This window comes from Vigna unguiculata, chromosome 1 (assembly GCF_037176805.1).
Source record: "Vigna unguiculata cultivar grain cowpea cultivar isolate G323 ecotype 2 chromosome 1, ASM3717680v1, whole genome shotgun sequence".
In the NCBI taxonomy this organism is placed as follows: domain Eukaryota; kingdom Viridiplantae; phylum Streptophyta; class Magnoliopsida; order Fabales; family Fabaceae; genus Vigna; species Vigna unguiculata.
Genome location: NC_140792.1, coordinates 47,457,646 through 47,474,932, shown reverse-complemented (window position 1 = coordinate 47,474,932; position 17,287 = coordinate 47,457,646). Strand labels below are relative to the sequence as shown.

General features: G+C 32.7%; 4 protein-coding genes across 5 annotated transcripts; 3 read left to right on the top strand and 1 right to left on the bottom strand.

The window, feature by feature from the left end:
- The first annotated feature begins 2,881 nt into the window (after positions 1 to 2,881).
- On the top strand, positions 2,882 to 5,561 carry LOC114175272 (ferritin-3, chloroplastic). Its single transcript, XM_028060056.2, has 8 exons — positions 2,882 to 3,323; positions 3,520 to 3,603; positions 3,699 to 3,759; positions 3,873 to 3,960; positions 4,423 to 4,484; positions 4,581 to 4,646; positions 4,787 to 4,850; positions 5,303 to 5,561. Exons 1-8 carry the CDS (start codon positions 3,016 to 3,018, stop codon positions 5,353 to 5,355), a joined length of 786 nt encoding a protein of 261 aa, XP_027915857.1. The 5' UTR covers positions 2,882 to 3,015; the 3' UTR covers positions 5,356 to 5,561.
- A 1,112-nt stretch (positions 5,562 to 6,673) lies between these two features.
- LOC114183673 (Eukaryotic translation initiation factor 2 subunit 1) lies at positions 6,674 to 9,061 on the top strand. 2 transcript variants are annotated; one of them, XM_028070811.2, is made up of 6 exons: positions 6,674 to 7,156; positions 7,253 to 7,339; positions 7,424 to 7,570; positions 7,719 to 7,823; positions 8,422 to 8,520; positions 8,699 to 9,061. In XM_028070811.2, exons 1-6 carry the CDS (start codon positions 6,725 to 6,727, stop codon positions 8,849 to 8,851), a joined length of 1,023 nt encoding a protein of 340 aa, XP_027926612.1. In that variant the 5' UTR covers positions 6,674 to 6,724; the 3' UTR covers positions 8,852 to 9,061. The 2 variants fall into 2 exon arrangements, with proteins under 2 accessions (XP_027926612.1, XP_085531518.1); XM_085675392.1 differs by lacking the exon at positions 8,422 to 8,520.
- Positions 9,062 to 10,347: 1,286 nt separating this feature from the next.
- LOC114183608 (putative methyltransferase PMT23) lies at positions 10,348 to 13,944 on the top strand. The gene is made up of 8 exons (XM_028070724.2): positions 10,348 to 10,930; positions 11,223 to 11,372; positions 12,072 to 12,342; positions 12,449 to 12,559; positions 12,645 to 12,819; positions 12,917 to 13,171; positions 13,308 to 13,502; positions 13,604 to 13,944. The coding sequence occupies exons 1-8, from the start codon at positions 10,490 to 10,492 to the stop codon at positions 13,791 to 13,793; spliced, it is 1,788 nt and encodes a 595-aa protein (XP_027926525.1). The 5' UTR covers positions 10,348 to 10,489; the 3' UTR covers positions 13,794 to 13,944.
- A 992-nt stretch (positions 13,945 to 14,936) lies between these two features.
- On the bottom strand, positions 14,937 to 15,569 carry LOC146889022 (UDP-glycosyltransferase 92A1-like). The gene is made up of 2 exons (XM_085667005.1): positions 15,167 to 15,569; positions 14,937 to 15,022 (listed from the first exon to the last, which is right to left on the bottom strand). Exons 1-2 carry the CDS (start codon positions 15,567 to 15,569, stop codon positions 14,937 to 14,939), a joined length of 489 nt encoding a protein of 162 aa, XP_085523131.1.
- Positions 15,570 to 17,287: the final 1,718 nt, after the last annotated feature.

The window sequence follows — 17,287 nt, the reverse complement described above, 5'->3', positions numbered from 1 at the left end:
TAACTTAAATCGAATTAGTAATTCAGTCAAACATGCTTTTTTCTTAATCCTTTGCCTAATTCTGCTTTTAATCTTTCAACATTTTATTTATTAATGTTGCTCTCTTAACCAATGTTTCAAAAATGTTTATATATATTAAATATTAATGTTGATAATGTTTGGTAATTTTTCATGTTACAACTTACGGATTATTGACACATTTGATTAAAGTCGCATATAATGAAAAAAACTTCAAATACATTTTTTTCTAATGTTATTATTTTTTTCAACTTTTTAACTATTTTTAACAGCTATCATAATATGATATATTTTTATGTATTTATCGTTGTTAGTTTTCAATTAAAAGCAAGTTTTTCGAAGTTTTTATACTTGATTATATGTGTTGATGCAAGTCATTCATATCTACTCTATGAAATGAAAAATAGAGTTTTTTAATCAACAAGCAAAATATATATATATATATATATATATATATATATATATATATATATATATATATATATATATATATATATATATATATATATATATATAAGGGCTCAGATAAAAAAATATACATATTCAAAGAGTCATAAGGTAGGTCGAGAACTTAATAAAAAATCATCAAATAGTTTAGGAACTACAGAGTAATTATTTAATCTAAATATTTTTTGGACAGTGTTTTTTTTTTTTTCTTTTTCATATCATAGCTTGGATACTTTTTTTTTTTTACTAATACCTTTATTAATTTATAATTTTTGTAATCGATAACAAAAAATATGGTAAATGAGTAAGATAATTTTTTCTATGATTAAAACAAACGAACAACTCGTATCAATTAATTATCTGAAGAATAGATGGGACTTTCAGTAAGTAATTTTTAAAGACAATTTTTCAGTAAGTAATAGATGGGACTTTCTGCAAAATATTATATAAAATAGTTATTGAAAGGTTAGGATCCTCTGCAGGGATCCATTCCCTTCTTAGTTACACATTAATCAAATTTTCAAATTCTTGTAAATTATTTCAGTAGTAAGTAGTATACTTTATGTTGAACATTGTTTAAAAAAATTAATTTTATTGTTGCTTGAAATTAAAGCAAAGAAATCATGGGTAACTCCACCAAGCTATTAATAAGATTCCTGACATGTAATTAAGTTGTAGGGATTATTATAAATGAAGCTCATTTCAATGGAGATTACCATTGATATTTGTAAGAGTTGGAGTTGGTGTGGTAGAAAACCTAAGCTTTCATTGCATTAATTGCATCACATGATTCAAAGTTTCATCTTATAATAAAAATATATTCAAATTTATCTCCAGGCAATAGATGAGGATTAGTATCCGTGCTAGACATTATGATACTGTATGGTAATTCAAATTAAACTAAATTTCAGTTTATTATCCTAAAGTAAAATCCATTAAATAGGACTTCATTAATTTAATCTAGCAAACAACACTTTCAATGTACAATAATAAACTTAAAAGTTCAAACAGCCTCAACAGTTAAATATTAGTGTTAAAAGAAGAATCCTTAATGTAAGACACAAACATGAGTTTCAAGGCTTCTATCCTCTTATAGAGACAACAGTCCGAATAAGAAAAAAAATAGTCTTACATTATTGAGAAATTGAAAGTCAAAGATATTTTATAAGCAGTTTCGTGTCAAGGTGTTTTTGGGTTGAAGCAAAACTATTTTTTAAATTAAAAATAATTTAAAGAAAGTGAAAAGTTTTAGAACTTCAACCCCTCGAAAGGTGAGACCATGGACATGGAAGCTGAGACAGAAACTTGTCGTGAGGTTAATTACGAACGTTGAAGACAATAAAATATGAGTCTAGAAACAGACATCTCACCACGTTATAAGGGAAAAAAAACATGAGACCTCCAAGACATACATTAAATGAGCATCGTGGTTCTGAAGATTCATTTTCGAGATGCATGATGTTTTCTTCCCATGATATGGTGAATGATTTATAACATATAATTTTTTAGATTTTTTTAACAATGTTTCTAGAATGCTCGTTAAAAAATGAAAAAGAATAAATTTATAACATATCACTTCGATATGTACTTTTTTTCTGCTCACTGGGCTGTTTTTTTGGATCCGATGGTTTGGGAGCTGACACAGTTGCAAAGCCCATTGAGCAGATTGCGGCAAAACACAACTATATGTACAAATCCTATGAGCTGATGGGCCGATGCCTTCCTTTTTAGTTGGGCTTTTCTACTCTAACCCAACTGCAACTTCTTCCTGTACCTCCATACATTATTTCAACCAGCACCCCCATACAAAATGTCTTATTTAATCTTATTTTCTTCTTCTTCCTCTTCCTCTCCTAGTGCATTCCTTCAGAGTTCTTTCCTCCACCTCCAGCACCCTCATCCTCTTCCTCAACCTCGATTGATGTCTTTTCTTCTTCCTCCACCACTGGCACCCCTTACTTCTTCCTCCATCGCTCTCACCTTCCACATTTTACCTTTTTCTTTTTTTAAAAAAAAAACATTTTAAATTGTACAATTCAAAATATAATATATTTTAAAATAAAATTTTGTATTTCAAAATATCCAATCTAAAATATAACTTTTGCATTTCAAACTATGCATCTTGAAATGTCTCTTAATTTTGTATTCTGAAACTCAAAATAAAAAAGGGGTAAAATTGTAGCTTTCACGAGATGCAGAAAGCAATTTAGAGGTGCAGGAAGAAGCGGCCTCACCCAACTTGTACCCAATAAAAAGGAGGTTATGTGACGAATGATTGAAACATGGGCCCAACAGAAAAGAAAAAATAATGAAGAAAAAACCGTAGCCACTTAAAAGATGAAAGAAATAAGGAGCACGAATTGGAGGGAAGAAGAGAAGAGTGTAGATATTGGAGCGAATGGTGATGCAGGAGAGGAGCACCCCACGCGCCAATTCCAACGTGTGCATATACCTCCATGCAGCATCATGCTTCATCATGTATCTACCTCACACTAACAACCTCATTGCTCAACTAACGCAACACATTCCTTTCTCCTCTTCTCTGCAACCATGCTTCTCAGAACCGCTTCTTCTTTCTCTCTACTCAACCCCAACGCCAACGCCAACGCCAACACCAACGCCGACCATATACTCCCTCTCATAAACCCTTCTTCTGCTATTCGCTGCAACTCTCATGCCAAAAGCTTCGTTCCCTGCGCCACCAAGGGCTCCAACAACCGTCCCTTAACCGGCGTCGTTTTTGAACCCTTTGAAGAGGTCAAGAAGGAGCTCGACCTTGTCCCCACACTTCCAGAAGCTTCCCTTGCTCGCCAGAAGTACACCAATGAGTGCGAGGCTGTTGTCAACGAACAGATCAAGTGCGTTGGGCTCCCTGCTTCTATCTTTTCTTACTTCAAAATTCAAATTCTCTTTTTAGTTATATTCACCAACGATAACCCCTTATAAATTTCACTTTATTTTTATGGGTGGAAGTTGATTAAGGCTTTTGATTCTTTCTGGGTCTATGCTGTTTGATTTCACTTTATTTCTATGCTTTATTTTTCCCTTTTGCAGTGTGGAGTACAATGTTTCGTATGTTTATCATGCGATGTTTGCCTACTTCGACAGGGACAATGTTGCGCTCAAGGGTCTTGCCAAGTAATGATTTGGTTATAATTATTTACGGTTTCTGCTCTCTGGTGTTTTAATTTACCTTGTGGGGAGTTGCTAATTAATGATTTCCATCGTTGCAGATTTTTTAAGGAGTCAAGTGAGGAGGAAAGGGAGCATGCTGAGAAATTGATGGAGTATCAGGTATAAATTAGTTACGGTTTTCGGTCTACACAAACAAATTTCGGATGCTAACTTTTAAAATTGTTTTCTAGAAAGCGATACTGAGAAATTTGCTATGTTGTTGTAATTTTCAGAACAAACGTGGTGGAAAAGTGAAGTTACAATCTATTGTGATGCCTCTTTCTGAGTTTGACCATGAGGAAAAGGGAGATGCCCTGTATGGTTAGTGTGTATGACCCTCTCTTGTTCTGTTTTTTTTTTTCATATAATTTATAACCAAACCGTTCTCTTTTGCTGCACCGTGTGCATTTATTTTAACGAGAGATCCTTGTTTAGTTTTAGAGCCTCATTTTAGGTTGAACATTTAAAGATTATGTATAACAAACATAGAACAAAAGCTGAAATAATTAAGATTTCCAGCAATTCTTCATTGTATGATTTGCAATTGCATTTATGGCTAAAAAATTGAACTGAATTCTGATAGCACTTTACGTTTAACCTGTTTTTATGCACACGTTGAGTTAATTTGGTAAGATTATAAAATATATAATTTCTTACCACAATCGTTTCATATGTAACAGATAATGTAAGACAACTTGTTCAAAGTTTTCGCTTTGCCTGAACTTCCCCTGTAAATTTGTAAGTATGACACTAAATGTGTTTTGTGTTTGTTTCTTGTTGCAGCAATGGAACTTGCTCTGTCTTTGGAGAAGTTGACAAATGAGAAGCTTCTTAACTTGCACAGTGTAAGATGAGTTTTTTTGTTTGTCTCCTTTATGTCCAATTCAATGTTATTAAAATGCGGATTCCTTTCTTTGACCTTGTTACATGTTGTTTGACAGGTTGCCTCAAAGAACAATGATGTGCAATTAACAGATTTTATTGAAAGCGAATTTTTAGGTGAACAGGTAATGTGGTGTTGCAATTTGAGGAATTTTTGTCTTCTAGTTTATTAGAGAAATTGTTAAGTGACTTTGATCAATATTCAATTTACATACTTTAAATTTTAAATTCACGAAAGAAAAATAATTTGTTTTTATTTGGCCAGGTCGAAGCTATTAAAAAAATCTCTGAGTATGTTGCCCAGCTCAGAAGAGTTGGCAAAGGACATGGTAAAAAATATTTGTTGAGCTGCATCTACTTTGATGAATTTCTCTTGTTTTTTCGCCGTTCTGGTGTAATTTCATAATGGGACAATTTAAAAAAAAATTGAATATGGATTAAGTTGGCACGATTTCGTTGCTAAAAGTAAACTTGTCGCAATTTGAGACTATTCCAAACTTAGAATAAGATGAATTGAAGTGGTGTCATGATATAACGACTTCATTTTTAACATAAGTTGTCATAACTTGAATTCGTCTCTATGAAGTCGTTTTAATTTGACACTTCGTTATGAATTTGTGCCAATTTGGGATAATTTGTCCATATTCAATTTTTTTTAAAAAAAACCTTGTACCATTATGGTAATTTCAAAATGAACACTATAGTGAAAAAACCGAATATGTCATTCTCAAATGTTTTAAAAGAAACTAATTGCATTGTTTTGTTTGATGTGAATTTTCAGGTGTGTGGCACTTTGATCAAATGTTGCTCCATGAGGAGGGAGTTACTGCTTGATGTCAATTTTTTGTTTTCACTATCTAGTTAGTTCTAATCTGGTTCTTCGAGATCGTATTTTAAAGTTGTTGGCTAGAGATGAAGAAATGGAGATATTGAATGATATGGAATTGTAACTCAACTTAACTCTAATATTATGCTTATATATGTTTTCATAACTTAAAATTTAGAAGTATAAATAATAATATTAAAACTGCTGTTTATCATCTTGGTTTTTTATTTGGTATTTCACGATAATACATATATCAGGTGAAAGTTCGATTATTTTTAGCTTCGTATACACTAGCATGATGCCTGGGAAGTTTTAATTCAAGGCCTTGTTGAAAGTCCATGTTCAACAATGACTAGATAGCAACAGTGTTTTTTGGCTTATATCTCTACCTTATGTGATTCTTATTGTTCTCATGGATGTATTAACAACCAAAAAATATCTAATTTATTATAGAAAGAGAATGTATTTTTACTTTATCTCAATATGATTTCGAATGTTTTAGTTTCAGAACAAATGTTTGTTATCTTTAAAGTTTTAATATTTTTAAACGCTGTTTTCATTTTTTTTCCCTTAATTATAAATATATTAATATTAAAAAATGAAAAATATGAATTAATATAATGAAGATAATATACAATATTTCAATTTAAGATAATTAAACTTTTTAAATATTTAATTTAATTAAATAATATATTATATTTAATATAGAAGTTGTTTTAGCATTTACTTTTATTAAAAGCAATTATAATTTAATTAGAGCTTAAAACGTGCTGTCTACATATTAATTTTGATATTATAATATTGATTAGTACAAAATATTTATATCGTAAAAAGAAGTTTTATTTCCGAAGAAAAAATAAGGAAGGATGATTTATTTTAAAATTATTAATCGTAACACTAAAAATATACATAATATAAAAGAATAATCATTATTTTTTGTTTTTACTCAGTTTAAAACTAATATAAATTAATATTCAAATATATTTAAATTCTTGTAATGTAGAAACGAAAATAAAAATAAAAATATATGGGTGCTCCAATCCTTGCTTAAAAAATTCAAACTTAAGTATTTGTTATTTCTATAAAATAAAAGTAAAATAAATGCCCACAAACGGATTATGAATATGATGCTTCCATTGTCTATAATGGGTGTTTAAAATATATAATTATTGAAAAAATAAATATAAGTTCAAATACGATACTAAATAAAGATGAAAAAGTTAAAAAATATATAAAACAAAATCATAAACTCGTCTTTGGGCTTATATTGATTCCAATTAAGAGCCCAAGAACATGTAACATATAAAGCTTTAGGATTTGTTCAGATGCTTTCCTACACAACTGAAAGAAAGAAACTAAAGGCTGGGTAAAGTAAGCATGGGTCCGAACCTGGAATGTCGTATGTACGAGGCGAAGTACCCGGAGGTGGACATGGCGGTGATGATACAGGTGAAGAACATCGCTGACATGGGTGCCTACGTGTCGCTTCTCGAGTACAACAACATCGAGGGCATGATCTTGTTCTCAGAGCTCTCCCGCCGTCGGATTCGGAGCGTCAGCAGCCTCATCAAGGTGGGCCGCATCGAGCCCGTCATGGTCCTCCGTGTCGACAAGGAAAAGGGCTACATCGATCTCAGCAAGCGCAGGGTCTCCGAAGAGGACATTCAGGCCTGCGAGGAGAGATACAACAAGAGCAAGCTCGTCCATTCCATCATGCGCCACGTCGCCGAAACCCTAAGCATCGATTTGGAGGACCTCTACATTCACATTGCATGGCCCTTGTATCGCAAATACGGCCATGCTTTTGAGGTCCCCATTCTTCTTTCTTTTGTAATTCTTTTATGCTTCTTTTTTTTCTCACTCTTTTAGTAGTTGTAGTTGCTGATTAAAATTCACTCTTTGCAGGCTTTCAAAATAATTGTGACTGATCCTGATTCTGTTTTGAATACTCTCACTCGTGAGGTCAAGGAAGTTGGCCCTGATGGGCAGGAGGTAAACGTTTTTATCACTGTAAAACTTAACCCATTTCGTTATGTCTTGTTGTTGGATAAATGTATTTTCTGTTGCTGGCCATAGGTGACTAAGGTAGTGCCGGCTGTTTCTGAAGAAGTGAAGGATTCTCTTGTGAAGAATATTAGGAGACGGATGACCCCACAGCCCTTGAAAATTAGGGCAGATATTGAAATGAAATGTTTTCAATTTGATGGCGTTCTTCACATTAAGGTCTTACTTATTTCTATTGCTCCTTTTTTTATTTTGGATAAAAGATCTTCTTTTTCCTTTAAGCATCTAATCTGCTATTTTGATTTGTTGCTGCCTATAACTTATCTACCACAGTATTCTCAGGTTTTATGATCATTTGCTTATGCAGGAGGCAATGCGTAGAGCTGAAGCTGCTGGAAACGACGACTGCCCTGTCAAAATTAAACTTGTTGCTCCCCCACTTTATGTTCTTACCACTCAGACACTGGACAAGGTTACTGCAATCTTCACATATATTTTCATATGATGATTGCCTTTTTTTACCAGAATTGAGTGCATATTCTGCCCTTGGAGATTTTTGCTTCAGTATATAAATTTTTGGATATGTGAAGTATGAGTTTGTCACTAGTGTTGTATTTTAGATAGTAGTTGAGGGTATTGGGGTTCTAGAACTAGGTTGGCGAATTTTTAACCTACTATGATTGCCTAACAGCCAAATAGAATTCACCCTGAAAAGCCTGAACATTCTCTTGCTATATGTTGTTTGGTCGTGGTATCTTTCGTTACCTGATGAAAATTAATTTTTCTTAGACATTTTTTTTATCTTGATACCCAGTGTTAATAAATCTAGAAGTAGCTTTAGTCATGGCTTGTCTGTGGATACTTTGCAGAGATTTTAATTCCAATTGTGTTGTAGAAAGACATCTCGAGAGCTCAATAAACTTGGATTATTAAAATTACATCTGCTGGACAATGTCATGTGTGGTATTTAATATCCATATACAAGAGACTATTGTAGATTTGTGTAATAAATTCCAATTGATAAACTTACCATCGAAAATAATTTGTGTATTTTGTGACGGTCTCGATAGGAGCAAGGAATATTGGTTCTAAACAATGCCATTACCGCTTGCACTCAATCAATAGAGCAACACAAGGGTAAACTTGTGGTCAAGGAAGGAGCTAGAGCAGTGAGTGTCACTTCCTCTTTTTGGTTTTTGATTATCATCTATATATTTTATGCATACAAATATTTTTTTCATCTGCCTTTGGATCCTGTTCCCTATCTTTTGATGCCAGTAAAGGGAGAGAGTAGAATTCTTGTACTTTCTTACTTCTGGGAGGGTTGACACTGAATTTTTGTTTCAGGTGAGTGAACGTGATGATAAATTGCTTGCTGAGCACATGGCCAAGTTACGCCAAGATAATGAGGAGGTAAGTGGTGATGAAGACAGTGAAGAGGAAGAAGATACAGGAATGGGCGAGGTTGATGTGGATAACGGTTCTGCGATAACAGAGTGAAAAAAAAAAAGAACTTGTGGGTATAGTAAGGCATCGATGGCAGAGTAGGGCTTTACTAATTTTGTCTTCTTTATTATTCTTTATAAACCGCTTTCAAATGCTGTTGTGTAATACAATTTTGAATTACTATTTGTTGAGTCATATGTATATTGCGAAGCGAGATTAGAATTTATTGTTAAGGAATATCAATCCAAACTAAGGAGTTTATCAGCCCTCTCTTTCTCTTCCCATGTTCTCTCTGGTTTTTGCTATTGATTAGTAGATTCTTGCGAAGGCACTTCCCATGTTCTTTCTTTTCATTTTTTCACTTTGATGCTGAACTAAGGCCACACCCTACTTTGTGATGCGGTTCTTTCTTGTATCGTCTTTGGCAATGCTCAAGCTAGATCAGTCTTTTACTTTGTCGGTATTATATAGGGGTTGTATGTGGTGAAAATTGTTTATACATACACATAAAAAGGGTACTAAAAATTACATAATCACTTAAAAAGTTAAGATTTGATGTTCTAATTACAATCATATTGGATAGATCAACTTTAATCATCAATATTTCATCACATAGAAGTATGTGAGATACACTTGATACATCTTATATATAACCTTAAGAGGAGCATCTTCAATCCATTTGCAGTTGCGGGATGTTATGTTAATATGTTGGTTTTCAGTGAAATTATCTATTAGACACAATTTATACGATTTGAATCTTAAACTTTGGCATATGTTAATTCTAAATTATTGAGTAATGGGTGAGATTTATTAAATAAAAAATGCGGTTTTCACAGTTTTTGTGATTTATCATAATTTTTAACTAAAAGTAAAAATGTTTTAAAATATATTATTAGTATTTATGTTTACACAGTATATGCAATTAATTAAGATAAGTATCGATTCACAATAGACATTACATTATACGACCTATTGTTAATTTTATCTTACAAGTAATTAGTTATCATCATTAAACATTTCAAGTATTATTCCCTCCGGACATCATTACTCACATCGAAAAATAATAATGTACAATTATATTCATTTACTTTTAGTCACTTATCAAATAAAACCAATTATATATTAATATATATTAAGGACAATGATACTCATACATTTTAATTTTATCTACACCTATTACCTATTATATACTCGTTCTTTTTTATCTCTCTCTTTTTATTAGATCATATAATTAACCTATAAACCTGTATTTTTATTTTCTCACTGTATGCATATTAAGTATTAATAATCATTTCTCTATCTTGGCAACATTGAACACGAACAAACATTTAGGCATTGTACCTAAAGAAGAGAAAAAAAAAAAAAAAAGAAAGAAAGAGAAAGTGTATGTTGGTGCATTATGCTTAGATGGCGATACAATGGCAAAATAGTAGAGTAGAAGGTTTCAAATGTGATGACGTGTCATTCTGAATTTGCGTATCCTTTGGAAAGTCAAGATCTGATATTGGGTCTTCAGCCTTTGACTGACACAACACCTACCTTTCTAATTTGCACATTCACTGTCACATCTTCTCTGTCGCACCATTTCAGTTGGTTAACCATGAAAACATTGCACAAATGCTAACCCAATCTCTACACAGACAGTTATCTCTCTGTCTCTATTACCTCGTAAGAAATCATTAATATCAAGAAATGGCAATTTCTGTGGAAAGGCTTTTGAGAGAGAGAAAATGTCCTTTCATTTTCACGCTCTTGGTTTTTGTCATTTGTGTGACAATCCTCACGTTCACCAAAAACGCAACCTCTACCTTGGATCCCATTGGGTTCTATCCAGATGTGAAACCGCAACCAGTGGCACATTTTTCTTCCCCGGCTCCCGAAAAACGCCAAAGATTGGCACTCAAGGGAGAGCCTTTTTCGGATGATGCAAACATTGATTGGAAGCTCTGTAAGGGTCACTACGCTGTGGACTATGTACCCTGTTTGGATAACCTTAAGGTCATCAAAGCTCTCAGGACAAGGAGGCACATGGAACACAGGGAAAGACACTGTCCTCCTTCTCCTCTCCACTGTCTGGTACCCCTTCCCAGAGGCTATAAAGTCCCCCTTCCGTGGCCTAAGTGCAGGGACATGGTGAGATTGATACTTCGGTGGTAAGATTTTTTTTTTTTCTGGTTTTTAATCCATGATTTCTTGTATGTGTTTGATGCATGGCTTGTTTCAACCTCTTCACGACACAAAAGTTATACGTATGGTTCTTGTCAATCTTGACGTGCATGCATTCAAAATTTTCAGTTTACAGGAAAAATTAATTATACTTGATTGCATTTATTCAAATATTAATTAGTTGGACCGTCATCTTGTATAAATGATAATAGAAGAATCTTGGTAGATGTTTCTGTGATGTACTAGTTTTGGTTTTCAGATTTGGTATGATAATGTCCCTCATCCGAAGCTGGTTGAATACAAGAAGGAGCAAAACTGGGTGGTGAAGTCCGGAGATTATCTTTTCTTTCCCGGAGGTGGTACTCAATTCAAAGAAGGTGTTAACCATTATACTGAATTCATAGAGAAGGTATATATCTCGTCACGAGCGTTATTTTCCCCTCCCCTCTACATGTTGATCAAGTTATATTTATATATATATATGGGGGAAATAACAAATTGGAGAAACTGTGAAATTTAGATACAGTCCCCTTGATGCTTTTGAAATTGTTTTCCAATCAAAAATTTGAGCACACTTCAGTAATATGTATCATAAAAGTTTGCATTAGAGATCAATATAGATCGTAGAACTGAAATTTTAATTCAGATGAGAGAACAGTACAAAAAACATTCAAAGAACTGCATCCATGTAAACTCTTCAAAAGTATGAGAGAGAGGTTTGGGAGGAAAGGGATAAGGATGAAGGTGGATTCTTTTCTTCTGTTTTATTTACCTTCAGACTTTGTTTTGCAAGCAAACCTCTTAAAATGATAATGGTTTTAGTCTATGAAACATGATATTTGAGTCTAGGGCACAACTATATTTGAACAAAATTATTCTGCTTTTCCTACGGATTAATATTTTGTCAATTGATAAAGCTTTGGGCTTATAATTGGCCGTACAAGGAAGGAGATGTAGAAAACGACAGAATTTGTTCTCACTTGTTTTCATTAGTCGTCCAAGCATTTCTTCACCTTTTTTGTTTATGCATGACTTAATCTGTGTCTTACATGTTCTGCTTATATAACTATATCATATAGTTTTCTGGATCTATGCTGTTTTATGCCAGACACTACCGGCAATCCAATGGGGAAAGAATATCAGGGTTGTTCTTGATGTTGGTTGTGGAGTTGCTAGCTTTGGTGGCTTTCTTCTGGACAAAAATGTTATTACTATGTCATTTGCACCAAAGGATGAGCATGAAGCTCAGATACAGTTTGCATTGGAACGAGGAATTCCTGCAACTCATTCTGTCATTGGAACTCAAAAGTTGACATTTCCTGACAATGGATTTGATTTGATCCACTGTGCAAGATGCAGGGTGCATTGGGATGCAGACGGTACTTCTTACTTCTGAGTTTTGATTTGTGTCCATAAGAGGACAAGCTTCTTGAATTTCTGTTTGTACTATGTTCAATAGAAGAGTGTTTGTTGACAAATATGCAGGTGGGAAACCGTTGTTTGAGCTGAACAGGATTCTTAGACCTGGTGGTTTCTTTGCATGGTCTGCCACACCAGTTTATCGCGATGATGAAAGAGATCGCAAAGTATGGAATGGTTTGTCCCTCACCCCATGCGCATACCTCTTTTCTCATTTTAAAAAAATATTACAACCGTTTTAATGGTGGATGTTTTTCTGCAGCCATGGTGACGGTAACAAAAGCAATGTGTTGGACTGTTGTGGCTAAGACTCTGGATTCATCTGGTATTGGGCTTGTTATATACCAGAAGCCTACCTCATCTTCTTGCTATCAGGAACGCAAAGAGAATACTCCTCCTTTGTGTGAATACAGCGACAAGAAAAGTATCTCATCCTGGTATATATTTTCACCAAATTTGTTTTCTCTGCAATACCAACATCAATGGAAACCAAATGAGTAAACTTTATGCTACTATTTGCATGACTGTGGTTAGGTATGCCAGACTCAGTGGTTGCCTCATTCCTCTTCCGGTTGATGGTGAGGGTAACATTCAGAGCTGGCCAATGTCTTGGCCCCAAAGGCTCACTGCTATACCTCCAAGCTTATCGAGTGAATCAGATGCCACTGAGAAGTTCTTGAATGACACCAAGCACTGGTCTGAACTAGTTTCAGACGTTTATATAGATGGTCTTTCTATAAACTGGTCAAGTGTTCGAAATGTAATGGACATGAATGCTGGTTATGCAGGGTAAACTATATTCATTACACAATTTCATCATGCCACTCTTTGAAATTTACTTTTATATTATCTGCATGTTCTCACAAAAACTTAAAATTGCTTCTTTACCTTTCAAGTGCATGTTCTTTTCTCTCTTTCCCTTCAGATTTGCCGCGTCACTCGTTGATCTACCTGTGTGGGTGATGAATGTAGTACCCATTGACATGCCAGATACTCTTACTACCATATTTGACCGAGGGCTAATAGGATTATATCATGACTGGTGCGAGTCCTTGAGTACATACCCTCGAACCTATGATCTTGTTCATGCAAGCTTTCTTTTCAAACATCTTGAGCAAAGGTATGCGTATAGAGAAAACCATAGCCAGTAACTTCTGTTATATGTAGAAAAACAACATTATAATATAAATACGTGCTAATTATGATGTTTGTGTTCGTGAGATGTGAGATTGTAGATGTGGTTGTGGAGATAGATCGCATAGTGAGACCAGATGGGTATGTACTTGTTGAAGACAGTGTGGAAATGATGAACAAGCTTGGTCCAGTTCTGCATTCACTTCATTGGTCTGTAACATTGTATCAAAATCGATTTCTTGTTGGTAAGAAGAGTTTCTGGCGTCCAAGACGTTAGAATTTACTTAATCTATAGGGTTTTCTCATCTTTTATTTTACTTTAATATAGACATTAAATCCAAAAAAAAAAAATAGATGATATTTCAGGAGGACAAACATGTAGATGAAACATTTTATTTATTTATTCATACATAAATATGAAAAAAGATTGCTACTTCTTTTATAAATATAAATTAACTAGTATACGTTCATACACAAATTCGTATGAGAGTACCTATACCTCCGATTCTGTACGGTACGATTATATTATTATCATTACTATTGCGCCGTTATTTTGGTTAAATTTATTATTTTATTTTTATTGTCTTGATTATTTACCAAAGATAGAGTGTTAAATTAGAGTTTTTATATTTAAATAATTTGCTCTAATTATTTTTTTTTCTATTCAAAATAAGCACATTTGATAATAAAATTTAATAAAATATGATTATTATTTACTATATTGTATCATAAAATTATCTAGAATAAGAAGCAAAGTGAAATAGATGAAATAACATGGTCAAATAAATTAAAACTTTAAAAAATGAATTGTAGACTTGTCTTCTCCTAAATCAAAAATAACTTACTAATATAGGTCAAACTACTGGTACTGTGTACACTACAAAAAAATTAATATTTAGTGGAGGTTTTTTTTTCGATCTGCGGGAGTTTTCACCCTCCACAAATTAATTTGTAGAGGTTTTTTGGACCTCTACAATTAGAGTCTCCACAAGTTATTTGCAGAAGTTTTGAACAACCCCTGGTATCCGAATTATATTGTGGAGGGTTTTAACCTCTTCTATTGCTAACTATTATTTTGTAGAGGTTTGAAACCTCTTTTATTTGTAATTACCCACCAACATTTATAATTTATTAATTTAATGGAATTATTTTTATAATAAAAAATAAATAAAATATATAAATTCGTAAAGTACACAAAAATTAACCAAAGTTACTTTATTGGTGATTTCATAAAGTATTAATAATTAAATTTCGTTCCTAAAAGATTCTATATTGAAGATGATATACGTCAAAATATTGCAAAGATCGCATTTGCTTTTGTACATATATAAAATGTTGTTGAGTTAGTGTATATTGAACTCGTCAATACGATTTATGATTATCATATTCTATAAAGTTTATATGAGGAGATCATATCATTTCAATTAATGGTGGTTTCCACAGTTCGAGTGAGCTCTACAGCCACACCCATTTCCTCCACCAACATCTTCACATTATATGCTTGCTCTGCAGCCAGTGACCACCCAATCATTGGGACCCCATTGCTAGGACTCTCCAACACAGAGTTCCATCCACAATGGCTCAAAAACACTCATGTGGATTTGTGTGACAGAATCTCCAATTGGGGTCCCCATTTCTGCACCAACAAACCTTTCTTGGTATCTCTCATTCTCTCTTCAAACCCTTTTGGCGACCATTCTTCCCTGAACTCTCCATCAATGTCAAAACCAACAGGTGGCCTTATAACCCAAACAAACGATCTCCCACTCTTTTCCAACCCTTCAGCCAACGCCATCATTTGGGAGGCACTGATCGTGTTCTGTGATCCAAAAGAAACATAGACAACAAAACTCTCATCCTTCAAATCTAGCCACTCCATGCAAGCTTCAAGGGCTATACCAGATTCCTTTCCTGCACGATGTTTTGAACCCTTGGCAGAGGGTAGAAGAGGCCCCACAGTCCAAACAGGACGTTGAACATACTTCCGCAAAAGCTGCAACCCCAGAGGCTTTATCTCCTCAACCGTGTTGCAAATCCATCCGTCTGAATTCATAGAAAGTACAATCTGTGAAATGAAGAACTGTGACCATTCATCAGTGCCATCAACTTGTCTTAGAAATTTATGCAGTTGAGTGCGACCTTGATTAATGGCAATGACTTCTTCATTGCTCTAATTAATTTTTTTTTCTATTCAAAATAAGCACATCTGATAATAAAATTTAATAAAATATGATTATTATTTACTATTTTATATCATAAAATTATCTAGAATAAGAAGCAAAGTGAAATAGATGAAATAACATGGTCAAATAAATTAAAACTTCAAAAAATGAATTGTAGACTTGTCTTCTCCTAAATCAAAAATAACTTACTAATATAGGTCAAACTACTGGTACTGTGTAGTATCACTTGCATATTGAAAAAATGTGTAATGCAAGTCAAACAAAAAAAAATCATCTAAAAACAAATAATTTTTATAGATGGACCAAATTTCAAGAACAACTACTTAAATTAAATATGTGACATTATTATATACATTTAAAATTTTATATGAAAGTGTGAAAGTGTAACATACAATTTATCATCAAAATAATATATATATATATATATATATATATATATATATATAAAGTTAGCTTTAGTCAAAGTGTTACTTTATGTTTTTTCAATAATTTAAAATATTCAATAATTGAATCAGAACTAAAGTTTGTTGCAATATATTATAATATAGACTATCAAACTACTTGTTTAAAAATCAGTCTCCATCATTGTCTGAATTGTGTTATAAAATAATTTTCAAAAGTCATGTTATGTAATTGCGTGAACTTTAAAGAGTTGTTTTTCATTTTGTTTAATTCTTGGGTTCTAATGAAAATTTTCAAGTTTAGTTGACGTAGATGCGTTTTTTTCATCTTTATCACAAGTTTTCCTCTTGAAAAAAGAATAAATTATTTTACTCTTTATCATAATTTTTTCAATATAAATTAATCACCTCTCACTTATTTATAAAAAGATAAATTTATAAGCACCCAGTGATACACAATAAACAAATTTATCACGTACAAGAGAAAACTAAACTACATTCCTTAAAAAAATGTAGAAATTAAACTTACTCAAAAAAGTAAATTGATTGGTTCAAATTGTTCTTTAACTCCTCAATTTCACCATGATGTCATTTAATTATATAAAAGATAAAAGATTAGGAGTGAAAATTGAGATAGAAAAGAAGATATAAGAAAGAAATGGAAGTATTGGAACTACACATAATCCCGATCAAATGACTTTTCAAATAGAGACACGTCATCAATTACTAACGTCTATATTATTTATGGGTGACAAAGTGGGTTGGGCCCAACGGACTGTCTGCCAACCAGCCAAAACGAGATGGACCGAGGTTGAAGTTATCAACCTGTCAGCTCTTCTCGGACATGTTGACCAGTTTTTATTTTACTTTTATTTTTTTAAAATTACAAATAATTAAAAAGAATAAATTTTCTATATTATATTTTTGTAAGAATATGAATATCCAATACTATTATATTTTAAATTATGAATACCTACAAATTAAGTTCCAATTATTACTTATAATGGAGTAATTTGACTGCAAACATAATAATTATTTTGATTTATTCAATTAAAAATATTAATCGATCAATTAAAAACTTATAAAATATTTATATGATTATGTTTTAAGTATTCATATATATATATATATATATATATATATATTATAAAGAAATAAAAAAGTGATCAATCAGCCCGTTTGTCCGT

What these genes read in the sequence shown, in the direction of transcription:
- LOC114183608 (XM_028070724.2), top strand. Translation starts at nt 10,490, where the DNA reads ATGGCAATTTCTGTGGAAAGGCTTTTGAGAGAGAGAAAATGTCCTTTC. An exon ending in AGATCGCAAAGTATGGAATG is followed by an intron (nt 12,560 to 12,644) that starts GTTTGTCCCTCA and finishes GTTTTTCTGCAG; the next exon opens with CCATGGTGACGGTAACAAAA. An exon ending in AAGAAAAGTATCTCATCCTG is followed by an intron (nt 12,820 to 12,916) that starts GTATATATTTTC and finishes GACTGTGGTTAG; the next exon opens with GTATGCCAGACTCAGTGGTT.
- LOC114175272 (XM_028060056.2), top strand. Translation starts at nt 3,016, where the DNA reads ATGCTTCTCAGAACCGCTTCTTCTTTCTCTCTACTCAACCCCAACGCC. An exon ending in GTTGTCAACGAACAGATCAA is followed by an intron (nt 3,324 to 3,519) that starts GTGCGTTGGGCT and finishes TCCCTTTTGCAG; the next exon opens with TGTGGAGTACAATGTTTCGT. An exon ending in GCGAATTTTTAGGTGAACAG is followed by an intron (nt 4,647 to 4,786) that starts GTAATGTGGTGT and finishes TTATTTGGCCAG; the next exon opens with GTCGAAGCTATTAAAAAAAT.
- LOC114183673 (XM_028070811.2), top strand. Translation starts at nt 6,725, where the DNA reads ATGGGTCCGAACCTGGAATGTCGTATGTACGAGGCGAAGTACCCGGAG. An exon ending in AATACGGCCATGCTTTTGAG is followed by an intron (nt 7,157 to 7,252) that starts GTCCCCATTCTT and finishes CACTCTTTGCAG; the next exon opens with GCTTTCAAAATAATTGTGAC. An exon ending in TTGGCCCTGATGGGCAGGAG is followed by an intron (nt 7,340 to 7,423) that starts GTAAACGTTTTT and finishes TGCTGGCCATAG; the next exon opens with GTGACTAAGGTAGTGCCGGC.
- LOC146889022 (XM_085667005.1), bottom strand. Translation starts at nt 15,569, where the DNA reads ATGAATTCAGACGGATGGATTTGCAACACGGTTGAGGAGATAAAGCCT. An exon ending in AATGAGAGATACCAAGAAAG is followed by an intron (nt 15,023 to 15,166) that starts GTTTGTTGGTGC and finishes CACTGGCTGCAG; the next exon opens with AGCAAGCATATAATGTGAAG.